The sequence below is a fragment of the Myxocyprinus asiaticus genome, chromosome 48 (assembly GCF_019703515.2).
Source record: "Myxocyprinus asiaticus isolate MX2 ecotype Aquarium Trade chromosome 48, UBuf_Myxa_2, whole genome shotgun sequence".
Lineage (NCBI taxonomy): Eukaryota > Metazoa > Chordata > Actinopteri > Cypriniformes > Catostomidae > Myxocyprinus > Myxocyprinus asiaticus.
In genome coordinates, this window is record NC_059391.1 from 2,701,639 (window position 1) to 2,715,099 (window position 13,461).

Below are 13,461 nucleotides of genomic sequence, written 5' to 3' on the forward strand. Positions count from 1 at the left end.
GTTTAGTTGAGTTTGAGACAGATTGTGATCAAATGGGTAGTTTGACTTCAGGATCTCCAGTTCAGACGCTTCATGTGTTAATCAGGTTAATCATTGAGTATGAACAGGTTAAAAATGCTTATGAATCAAGACATGAGGTCAGGAGTCACATCAGTACTCACGTTTGTCTTCAAGAATTAAGTACACCACCAGTCAATAGTCCAGACACACTTGACTGAATTCATGTCTCATGATCTTACAAACATTTCGATGCTTCTGCTTAAATGCTTCAACTCAGTTTCGTAAACAAGTATAAATTGTAAGAAGGATCTTTAAAGAAGCTATAATATTTTAATAAGTCCTGTAGTGTTTGTGTCTTTGGACTCTTGATTTGTCATGCGATCCTCTTGATTATCATGTGTTTCATTAGTCTTGTCTTGTCAGTGGTACATGTTTCATTAGTTTTGCTATCCTGTTTATTAGTTCAGTCTTGTCATTGGTTGTCTTGTTTCTAGTCTTGTTAACCTTATTAGTCCTTGTGTATTAAAGCCTTTGTGTATTTGTGTACTTTGTGTATTTGTGTATTAAAATGCCTTTGTCTTTTGTCGAGTATTGTTATTGTAATGTTGCAGTGTAGTCAAGTGAAGTCAAGTCTAGTTTTTGTTTAGTTCTTGGTTTTGTTTTGTAATTGTTGAAAATAAACTGCACTTGGGTTCTCAAATCATTATCATCTTCGTCTGCTCCTGTCCTGCCTGTCCAGCTGCCGTGCTGCTACGTTACAGAATACTTGACCTGAAGAATGAACCCAGCAGTGAGGCTCATACATCTCTGCCAGGGGAATCGTCCCCTTGAAGATTTTGTTTCAGACTTTTGTGGACTATATACTTTGATGGGTTTCAATGAGGTCGTTCTCAAAGACTTTTTCCATACTGGCTTAAATGAGCCCCTATATTCCTTGATGCCCAGGGGCAGAATTCATTGAACTCTGGCTCAGTTTATATGCTATGCCCTAATACTAAGTGGTTTCTCTTTCACTCTCTGTGTGGCTGATGCACTCAGCACTCCTACACTGAACACCACATCACAGTCCTCCACACTGGCCACCTTGACCTCCACCCTGGCTGCCTTGACCTCACCGCCTGAGTCCCTAGCCGCCTTGACCTCGTCGCCTGAGTCCCCAGCCTCCTTGACCCTGCCTGAGACCCCGACCGCCTTGACCTTGCCTGAGTCCCTAGACGCTCTGCCCTCTGAGTCCCCAGCAGATTTCCAGTGGTCTCCAGATCTTCAGTGGTCTCCTGGCATCCGCCAAATCTCCAGTGGTCTCCTGGCCGTCCGCCGGCTCCACCCTGGTCCCCTGGCCTTGCGCTGATACCACCCTGGTCTCTGGGCTATTCCTGTTCTCCTGTCTGTCCGTCAGATCCCCAGCAGACTCCAGTAACTTGTTGGCTCTGCCCTGGTCCCCTGGTCCACTCTCGGCTCTGCCCTGGTCCACCGCGGGCTCCATTCTGGTCTCCAGCTTGCCCGCTGGACCCCTTGGGGTCTCCTGTTGCCACGTCAGACCCCCTGTGGTCTACTGTTGCCTAGCTGGAACCCTCGTGATCTCCTGTTGCCTCGATCCCCATTGTCTTCAGCTGCTCAGCTTTGGCCTCTGCCCTCTCCTGATTTCTCTTACTACACCGACACCCAACGATGGGCAGTAGCTTCTCTACAAATAGCGAAGCTATTAGCTTAACTACATTTCTCAATAGCAAGGTGGTAGCTTTGCTAGTTTTTAATCAAGTATCTTTTCCATAGCAAAGCTATATTTTTGATTAGGTAGCGGCATAGCATTCACAAAAGCTACAACGCTACATGCCATGTGCCCAGTGTTTAATTTTGCCAGTTTTGAATCAGAACTAAAGATGTCCGATTCACAAATGAATCACTCATTTATGTCGGTTCTTTACGATGAATTGGTCACATGTAAAAGCAAGGTGGTCTGAATCATTTCGTAATTCAATCTAAATGACTGCTGAATTGTTTGGAGCATTTTCTCACTTGCCCCACACTAACGGAATACTTTAAAACACAGAAAATAAAGATAAAGCTGGTTGCAGTGGATTTTTTCTACAATCAACAAATACCAAACACAAATACAATGCACCCTATTGCTTGCCAGTGAGGAAGAAGGTCTCATTAAGTTCAACACGTGTGCAACTTGTGAATGACCTCTGCAGGTAAAGACATTTTCCAACCAAAAGAATATCAAAACAATTTGTACCCTAAATGAAAACATAAAAATGTACCATGATATTACCATATTTTTTGGACATGTACCATTACCTGGGAGCACCCTGTAAATACCATGGTATAAGAATACGGTAATCATATAGCAAAGTACCATGGTATTCTTTCAATTACCTTGAAGCACCATTGTAAAGGATCTTAGTTCGTGGGCAATGGAGTCAGGAGACAGTGAACAGTTGAGGTTAGTATTTATTTCCTCACACACAAACAGGTCAACAAAAACAATGGCTCTCAGTGGCCAACTCAAACAGGGCTCATGGAACTAAATGTTGCACTCTCATTTCTATCGCTGCCAGTCCTTTAGACATTGATCCCTTGCCACTCTCTCTCCCACCCTGATGCTCTGGCGTGCCTTATCAGGTCTCCCTCCACCATCACTATAATGAGAGACAGGTGTTAGAGTAATTACAGCCCAGGTGATGAGCCTTACCACTTTCCCTCTCCCACAGACAGACACATGACCATGCCCCCCATGCCACATATCCCCACCGCCGACTCAGGCCGGGGCAACATCTGGCCTGCCTACTCCCCCCCAATTTCTGGAGAGAAAGTTAGCCACAACCATCTGTGCCCCCGGTCTGTGGATCACCTCGAATTTAAAGTGCTGAAGAGCCAGATACCAACAGGTGATCCACGTGTTAGTATCCTTCATGTGGTGGAGCCATCACCGAGGAGCGTGATCCAATGGCCTCAAATAGAGGTTTGGGAACAACCTAAATCCACCAAAGCTTGATGTGTATCCCCTTTTACTCTTACCGGTATCTGATATGCCCCTGTCTGATCAGGGGCAGCCTGTGGAGCGTCGGGGATCCAGATCAGTGTCCCCACCTCCATCAACAGACATCAATCCTGGCAGTGGCCTGCTTCCCCACAGCTCCAACAGACCGGCCCAGGCTTTCCTTCCACACTCATGGGGGTGGTCTCGCCAACCTGGGGGGATAGTGGAGGGAGATGGGGAAGTAGGAGGGACAGACAAGGGGAGGGGTCCCCTGGACTGGGGATGGGGTTTGGGCAGGGCTTCTCCCCACTTCCGGGGAGTCGGACCTGGGTAGGACTGGTAGGGATGGGGGGGGGGGGGGGGAGTGACACACAGGGGGTGGAGAGAGAGCATTTATGACAGAGACTGGCTATTACTGGCCCGATGAGAGTCTCTGCTATGTGAGCACAGGGACTTGATACTTCACCATTTTAACAGCTTAGGTCTCAATGTCAACTGGGCGGAAAGCACACTTTCTCCCATCCAACAAATCTCCTTCTCAGGGGTTCGACTCGACTCCATGAGCATACGTGCGCACCTCACAAGCGAGCACGTTCGGACCATTCATCAGAGTCTGTCTCAGTTCAAACTGGGCAAGGCATTTCCACTGAATTCATTTCAGAAAATGCTGGGTTCTATGGTGGCAGCATCCACCGTCATACCGTTAGGTCTTTTATACATGAGACCTCTCCAGTGCTGGCTCAAACATCACGTACCACATCATGCCTGGTGCCGAGGGCACGTGTGTGTCATTGTGACTCACCACTGTCTGGCTGCTCTAGCACCATGGATAGCTCCAAACCTTTATCAGCAGGGTGTAATGCTGGGTCAGGTTTTCAGAAAGTGGTGACCATGGATGCGTCCAACACAGGTTGGGGCGTGCTGTATGATGGATGCCTGGCTTTCGGCACTTGGATGTGTGCAAAACGGGCGTGGCACATCAACTGCCTGGAAATGCTAGCTGTCTTCTGTGAAGGCTTTCCATTGCAACATAGTGAATCATTATGTTCTGATTCGACTGGACAATATGTCAGTGGTAGCGTACATAAATCAGCAGGGCAAAACTCGATCACTAACACTGATGAGCCTGGCGCAACGCCTCCTCATGTGGAGCACGCGCCATCTCCTCTCCCTATGCATGACATATGCCCCGAGCTGTCTGAACTGTGGAGCAGACATGCTGTCGTGCCAGGGACCGATGGCGGGGAAATGGAGACTTCATCCTCAGCCGGTTCTGAGGATTTGGGAAATGTTCAGCAAAGAAGAAGTCAACCTCTTCGCATCCGCGGAGACCGCCCACTGTCCTCTTTGGTACTCCATGTCCAAAACATGGGAGTGGATGCCTTGGCCCACAAGTGGCTGGCGAAATGCAAATATGCATTTCTCTCGGTATGTCTCCTTCACTCTGTCATGGAAACGGTTCTTTTGGTAACGCCAAAATGGCCCAACCAGTCCTGGTTTCCGGTAATGATGGAGAAACTAGACGGCCCTCCATGAAAAATACAGCTGAGGAGGGATCTACTCTCTCAAGCACAGGGCACGATTTGGCATCCCCAGCCAGAGCTATGGAACCTACACGTATGGCCCCTGAACAGAGCGCAGCGAACGAGCCTGAATTGGCTCAGTCTGTAATGAATACCATTTTGCAGGCTAGAGCGCTGTCCACGAGACGCCTCTATGCACTAAAATGGCATGTGTTTGCGGATTGGTGCGCTTCACGTGGCAAAGACCCAGTGAATTGATCCATAACGGAGATCCTTACATTCCTTCAAGAGTGGTTGGATGCAGATCTTCCTCCGTCAATGCTTAAGGTTTATATAGCGACAATCTTGGCATTTCATGCCCCAGGGGCTGGCTCCTCTATAGACAGACATGATCTGATCATAAAGTTCCTTAGTGGAGCGAGGCACTTGAACCCCCCTCGCCCTGCTACAGTTCCAATGTAGGACTTAAATCTGGTGCTGAGGGTGCTCACGAGCCCCCCGTTCAAACCAATGGAATCACGTGTGCTCTCCCTAAAGACTGCACTTATGTTGGCTCTGGCCTCAGTTAAACGGGATGATATACAGGCACTGTCGGTTGACAGCTCATGTTTGGAATTCAGACCGGGCTTTCAAAGCCACCATCAAACCCAAAAACGTCTATGTGCCTAAGGTGCTTTCCACACCCTTTAGGGCTCAGGTAGTCCACCTACAAGCCTTCTCTTCCCCACCATTTATTTCGGATGAGGAGCAGTTAATGCATTTATTATGCCCCGTGGAGGCATTATACACGTATGTGGAATGCAACCGCCAGTTTAGACTGTCAGATCAGCTCTTCATTTGTTATAGAGTACGCACAAAAGGCATGTCCGTCTCCAAGCAAAGGCTCTCTGACTGGATCATTGATGCGATCACCCTCGCTTATGAATCACAGGGAGCAAGATGCCCTACTGGCGTGAAAGCGCATTCAACTAGAGGCATGGGCATGGACAACTGGTGTATCCCTACAGGATATATGCCTTGCAGCAGGATGTTCTTCGCAGAACACGTTCGCAAGGTTTTATAACCTAGACGTGGCGTCCATCGCTTTGCGAGTACCCTCTGTCTAGAGAGCTTACTATTCCAACACCCAGCGGGTGAGCCCAAACTACTTATTATGGGTGGGCTACCTGTTATAATTTTAATACAACCGCCTGTGTAGGCTGCTATCCAGTTTACTCCCATTAGAAGTCACAAGCACTTCCAATAAGAATAAGCCTCCCTCCCTACCTCTGGTTATGAAGGGGTTAAATTTATACTGTGTGTATTATATGACTCATATAAATCATCAGACTAAGATTAACTTCCCGTCTGGTTTTCACCATGTGGGGTTATTCATTATCCCACACACTTGAAGACATATAATAATTCACCGCCCAGCGGGCCCGTGACCTCATATACATATTCTTTTACAAGTGGTTATACCCTGGTGTATCTCAGGTATGACTTTAGTGTGGCGTGATGAGACTCTGTTCCCCAAGTATTTATCACAATGTAGGGTGAACTGAATCGATAAGGGAACATCTCCGATTACACATGTAAACTCGGATCCCTGAGATGAAGGGAATGAGACATTGTTAAACCTGGCCGCACTACTACTTCAGAGTTTCGAGGTACGAGCAATGCGTTCTTGTCCTTCAGTCAAAAAATTCTGAAGAAATGGTGATTTTGCACCCGCTTATATCTATATATCCTATAGGACAAATTCATGCCTAAAAGGGCATGGCTCAAACACCATTGCCAATCATAAGATTGGCCCTATTAAACAAGTGCTTCAACTAGGCCTTAAGGAATTCCCCAAGCATTTGTCGCATTGTCTCGTTCCCTTCATCTCAGGGAACCGAGGTTACATGTGTAACCAGAGACGTTTTATTATCTCACTGCTTTATTAACGGGTGATGTGCTTCAGTAGTTTTGTAAACCTTCATCCATGAAACTTCCTTTTTTATGTGTTGTTTATCCTGGTACTCACACTGCACACACTGCTGACGAGGCATTTTCATAGACCGCAAAAAATAAATGCTGAATAAAACAAATTATTGTTAAAGCAAGTAAGTGATTTATTAATGAAATGACAAGCAGAATGGGGTGGGGGGGGGGGGTGGGGGGTGGAATAGCCATGGGCCACGGTCAGTTTGACGATTGTCAATACACGCAAAGTTTGTGAACGCTATTTTTCTACCGTTGATATTGCTAGAAGTTGAAGTTCTAGAACTGTAAAACGTGTTTGACTTTTGACAGATGTGATACTGAAAAACTGGAAACAGATTAAAATCATTATAACATGCACTGAGGAACATCAGGTAAATAATCTGACAGATGTGCAATATTGATTAGTGTAACTGTACAGTCGGCATTTTTATTGAGGCAATCACTATTTTAAGTAAAACTATAATAGCATAACACTACGATAGCCTATATCTATGTTTTAATAAACAGAACATTCTACCAGAAATGTACAATCCCACTTCTAAAAATCGTGGGGGAAAAAAATATTGAATTCTTGAATCTGAATATTGAGTCATATGGAAGACATGTTAAACTATGAGAAACACATATCATGCCATCACTGCATGTTTTTATGTCCCTGATTGTATCTAACATGGTATTGTAATTTCTATAAGAAATATAAGCAACTTCTTGGTCAAATGTAGTGGATGGTAAGCACAGAATAACCGCCAGGCACTCATATAGTTGTAAAAAAACCAACTTTACATAGGAGATTTTACAAACACATAATGGTGGATACATACCCCCACCTTCATCTACACAGTTAAAAAGATTAATTCATCAATATTTTCTCAAATAATAAATGTTTATATCATAATATTTTGTGTGACAGGACTGACCGTGGCATGACAGGGCTGACGGTGTTGTGACAGGACTGACTTGCAGGAAAAGATATGTTTGTGTTCTTTAATTAAGTATTGGTAAACATTCCTATTTTAATTTCTTATTATGATTTTAATGTTAAGGTAATATTAGACTAATATGGTAAAGTTCAGCCAATGACATATAATAAGGACCTAATTCATTAGAATATGAATGACAACTGATAGAGACCAAACATCTTTTTAATTCAGTAGATTTATTTTATAATATTTCAATATGAAAACATATTTTATTCAACAATTCATTAACAATTCTTTAAAAATGCATTTAACAAAAACATGGCCAGATACAATAACAATAACAATAATGGCACAAAAACAGACAGGAGTAAAAACAAAAACTACGCAGGTGTAATAACCAGAACAAACATACATTTCAAGAGAATTATTTTCTAATCCTTATACTTCACAAGCTTTGCCCAAATGTATTTTTGGATCTCATGGTGACGTGTGGTTACAGGCTGAGGAGGTGGAATGAAACAAATGACATCCTCGAATACGTACCAGATCATGTCTTCTCTGGTGGGCCAGAAGAATCGGTTCTCTCCCACACGGTGCATGCATCTCACTTGCACCTGAAGCTCATCAATGTGGGTGATGATGCCTGGGTAGAGGTCTCAACACCACTTTTGAATGACTTCTGGACCCAATTCAGTCTCTTCTGATATTGGTTTGCTTGGTGAGTTGAAGCTGAGTGCCTTTGTGTTATAGCATGTGCACTGTAGAATTTTGTGTACAGTGCACATGCAGCTCACATCCCGGTACAACATCTGCCCAGGAGAGGTAGTGACAACCTGGTATATTCTCATTGTTGATGGGACTTGGGGGATGCTGTCTGGCATGCCCTTCATTGCCCTGTCAATGGATGCTTCACTTATGTAGAACAGTTTAAGAGCGGTGCCTGTGTGCAACAAGGCCTCAAACAGATCCATTACATTGTGAATGTCGGGGCCGTGGCTCACCATCCAATCCGCACTCCTCTTCAGAACACCTCCAACCCCATCTGGCGCCCCTTTCCCGTGGCTGGCCCCAAAGAAATATCACGTTCCAGCTTGGAATCCCTTTTTGTAGAGGAGGGAGGTGAAGAGGCAGTAGTTCCCCTTCTGGCGGTACTGTGTACAAGGTCCATCGCTGAGGAAATGGACCATTGTGACAGCAGGGAGAAGGTTCTTGACATGGGACAGAATGGGGCTTAGATGTTCCCATATGGCTGGAGGCCCCTTTAGTCTATTTATTCAAATAATGTTTTACTATGGCATGCGTTAAATACATATTATATGCAATAAAGCTAATAAAAAGGAACAATGGCATTCATTTGTAAGGCCTTGTGACGGGGCTGTCAGGTCCTGTCACACAGGATTGTGACAGGGCCTGATGTGACAGGGCCTGACGGTCAGCCATTTTAACTGCCATTGCTCAGCCTGTTAATATGCTAACATCAAAACTGTTAGCATGCAAGCAAGGAATTTCAGTAACCTTTTTAGATATGACAAAACCAAGCTTAAAATCATACAATTCAATGACAGAACTCACCCTCTATCAATGTCAGGGTCACCTTGGTCAAATGATGTCACTTCCTCTGAGTCATAACCTTAAAGGCCTATTGCACACTTTTTATGTATTGTTTTATGTAAACATGACAGGACAGGACAAAAACATGGGGACAGTTATAAAATACTATTTATTTATAGAATGCATGTATAATTTCATGTTTTTAATCAACTGATGTGAATGATAACGACTTATTTTTTTTGATTTTTTATTTTATTTTATTTTATTATATAACAGTTTTTATCATAACAAAACAATGAAAGATGTAGCTCAAATTTGGCTGAGGACAGTCCATATTTCAGAATTTGTATTTTAATAAAGACAAAAAAACATCTGAGAACCTAATGAATGACACATTTCTTTACAGAACAACTCACAGAAATCAACAATCTAGTCAGTTTTCGACACTTTTGGATTATAAGTTTTATTCACTGAAACAATTCCAGGACAGATAATGTACGTTTCTGGTAGAATGTCCCAAACATTTAATGTACATTCAAATAGAATATAATTCAATGATAGAAATGTTATGAACTTGTTATACTATATTTCATATATCATATTTACATCATGCATTACTGGTCGGTTAAGCATTAGTATATTTTTAAAGACTAATCAATAAATTGCCTAATAAAGTATTTTGTAAGTTTGCAGAACAATAGACAACGATTGCAACGGCGTTTAAAAAGGCTCTTTAAGTTTTAATTAAACCAAATATTATTAAGGCTACTTGTAACAATGCAAATATTCTTCCTTCTCACTGCGCATACAGTATGTGTGTTTTTATGACTGGAGACGCGCGGCGGTGTGTGTGAGTGTGAGTAAAAGCGCGCTGGACTCACATTACAGCCGCGCGCGCCTTCACCAGTGCGCATACTCATGTGAGGTATTCCAGATGTGCACATCGCCTCTGTCCGGTCACAGTCAGACCATCTGAGTGGACAAAACGCTTTCCGTCATGTTGCCATTCGCCATCTGGCTGCTGTTATTGCCGCTCTGCAGTGCGGTCTACACGGGACCTTTGCTCCCTGAAATGTCTAACGGGACCTTTCACCACTTCTTCGTACCGGATGGCGATTACGAGCAGATCGAGGATCCGGAGAAATGCCAGATGCTTTTCAAATGGATCGACCGTAGGCCGTGTCCTCTGGAAGAGGATCAGGACACGATCATCCGAGAGGATTTTGTCATCATTAAACAACAGATCGAAGACACAGCGCGCGTTTTGGAGAGTCTCGGAATGAGTATATCCTTCGACCTGGACGGCGAGGACAGCTATGGGAAATACCTTAAAAGTGAGATTGTGCAGATCAATGAGGCTTTTACAAATGTGGAGAAAGCGTTACAGGAACTGGAGACCAAATTCAAGCAAAGTAAGGAGACCGAACAACGAGAAGAGCACAAGTTCACTCATAACTTCATCAACCCCATGTATAATGTGAGGGACACTCTGCAGAACACTCTGGACATCTCATCTGGACTCAAACATAAACATGAACTCATATCTCTGATCATCAAGAGCCATGGATCGAGGTTAAGCCGACTCAAAAACGAGTACCTCAATGTTTAGACTCGCATTAATCTCAGACTACAGTCCAAGTTGGATTGTTATTTTAGCAACGTACGGATCGCCAATGTTTCACCACTTTTGAAAGCATTTGGTGGTGGATTTTTTGCATCGTAGGCCTATGTGCTAGTCTTGAAAAGTAAAAAGTTCTTTAATAGTAGGACCATTTTCTTTGTTTTGGGTTCTTGAGTTGACTTTATGGCTCTTTGGAGATTAAACAAATATTCTGGGTTCAATGCAAGTTCAGCTAAATCAACAGCATTTGTGGCGTAATATTGATTATCACAAAAATTCATTTCGACTTGTGTTCGAATGGTTAACATTGAGGCACTAACAATGGAAGTGAATGGGGCCAATCCATAAACATTAAAATACTCACTGTTTCTAAAGTATAGACACAAGACACACAATGTGTCAATTCAGTTCTACACTGAAATGTATATAAACATGTACTTCAGTTGCACATGCACAAGGTGAACTGAAATAGAGTTAACAGGTACCAATTTGACCAAAGGAGACACAGGTCACCCTAATGGTGGCATCCCGTGAAACTACTATTTACAACAAAACAACATAAATAATGCTACAAAAGAGCTAAAACTATTTAAATGTCCCAAAAGTTCCCTTTGACCAAGGAAACATATTTACATTTTTCAAGTGCAAAAGATTGTGGGTATTCCACATGTCCTCAATTTTGTACTGCAATAGTTTGAGTTATTAACACTTAACATCTTAGGTCTATAGAATTTTAAGACAAATAAGATAAATGAACATATAGATTTGAGTTATGAGCCCAATATTTCCAGTAATGTTTAATTAAGGCAACATGATTTTTCCAGTAATGACAACTTTAGGGTTTACAGAGTACTATGGAAATGATTTTCTAAAGAACGGTAATGAAAACATTCTTTGTGGAACTTTTAAAGGTTTTCCAATGACACAAGACAAAACCCTTTCTGGTTCTATTTGGAAGCTTTATTTTGTGTGAAGAGCTCAAGCCAGATAATAAGTTTTTTTTTTTTTTTTTTTTTTTTTTGGAACCTGAAGCAACCCCTCAAAAAACTAAATAAACCCCAAATTACAATAAAAACAATTGTGAGAAAATTTCGAATTTCCTTAATATTGCAACTGTAGTGTTCCATGTGTACTTTTTGTGGCACTAGTGTCACCAAAACGGATTTTCAAAAATAAACATTGTTTAAAAAAAAAAAAAAAAAGATTTCTGAATACCTTCCATATTCCATTGTTTAAAAAAATAAAAATAAATAAATAAATAAAATAATAAATTCCCGCCCCAAACTCACGCCATTGGTTGAGTCAGTTTTATTGTTTGGGCTGGACGGGCTGCTTTAAACAGACAGAGTGATTTTGGAAATTAATAGGGTTGCCAACTGTCCCGTATAAGTCGTGACATCCCATCTTTAGGCCTAAATAAATACATCTCGTAGGGGACATCTATTGTCCTGTATTTTTGCGGTGAGACACTTAAAGGGGGAAAATGCTCGATGGGGAATGGTCGAACAATGAAATATCCAATATTGAAACAACAAAACGCTCAAAGGGGGATACCCGCAACCACCCCTGGCTGGACGTGTGGCATAAAGTTAGCAGCCTTAGAAATCAACCTACTAGTAGTTTACTTATCTCGATATATTAAGATGGGATTGGATGGAGAAAGTATTTTTAACATTGAACAAATAGCACACTGAAGCTTTAATATTTCCATTTTACATTTTTTGTCTCTAAGCATGCAAAAAGGTTTTTCTTAAGAATAACATACAACACATATGTGTTGATATTCTTGCTGTTTTAAATTAGTTGACTAAATTAAATTGTTAGATATGCACTAATTTATTGATAGAAGTGTTCACTTTAATATGTGGTAACTTTGACTTTATTCATGTAGAATATATATATATATATATATATATAGTCTTCAGTAGGCTGCACTTTCTCAGTAGTCTTCATAATGCTTTCATTTCTAGATAATTGAAGTTTGAGGAGTGGCCGTTAAAGATTTCTGGTGGAAATTTGGCATTTCCTGTGCTATTAGAACAGAATGTCTCTTTCTCTCTCTGCCATGTGTAAGAATACTCAAAGCCTGCAGAAATATGTAAAGAAACACAATCTACCCTCCACACGCCAACCAAGGGGAATCCACAGGGATGGGCTGGTGAAAATGTTTAATGTTGAACTCTTGAAGCCGACCCGTTAACATAAGACTTGTCGCCAAAATCCCTACATTTTAATTTCTTACCTGAACAATGAAGTACTTGTGGCTGTTTTCTACCCATAATCCCGAGGAGAGGGACTGTTTTCTTTTCCCTCGCATTCAGAGTTTGATTCTCGCTGGAGGTTAAACCTCAAAGACATAATGTCTTTACTAGTGATTTAGTGAATGGTTGGGTTTAATGGTGCTGATGGGGCCTAGGGGGGCACTACTCCCTTAGATTTTCCTTGTGCTACCCCAGAAACTTCTGACACCCCTATCGCTCAAACAGAAATGACAACTCATATGGATCCAGTTTCAGTGGTTTAGTTGGAACAAAGTGAAATGAGCATCAAAAATCCAAAGTGTTCTTGGTGATAAAGTATCAAAGATGCTGTTTCTAGATCTGTCTGTGTGGACAGTCTGTGGTTTGATTGATGGGTTGGTTTTGTTCGATTTTCCAGTGAACATCCCTTGTGGTCAGATAAACAAAACCAAATGCTCGTTGCAGCTCTGATGTGCCAACTGCTATAAATTACATTGGAAGAGAAAAAAGGAGACATTAAGTTGTGTGCTTTTATATGTGGGTGTTTAATTAATAATCATGTACTTCCGATGACAGCTTTATGGCAAATATTAAAGATTTATTACATTTCTGCATATGGAAAAATGTATGATGGCTGGATTATTTGGTATAATGT

The 13,461-nt window shown here is 42.1% G+C and overlaps 1 protein-coding gene across 1 annotated transcript; it reads left to right on the forward strand.

The window, feature by feature from the left end:
* Positions 1 to 9,752: 9,752 nt before the first annotated feature.
* Positions 9,753 to 13,037, forward strand: LOC127437255 (fin bud initiation factor-like). The gene has a single exon (XM_051692076.1). It carries the CDS (start codon positions 9,943 to 9,945, stop codon positions 10,552 to 10,554), a length of 612 nt encoding a protein of 203 aa, XP_051548036.1. The 5' UTR covers positions 9,753 to 9,942; the 3' UTR covers positions 10,555 to 13,037.
* The last annotated feature ends 424 nt before the right edge of the window (positions 13,038 to 13,461 follow it).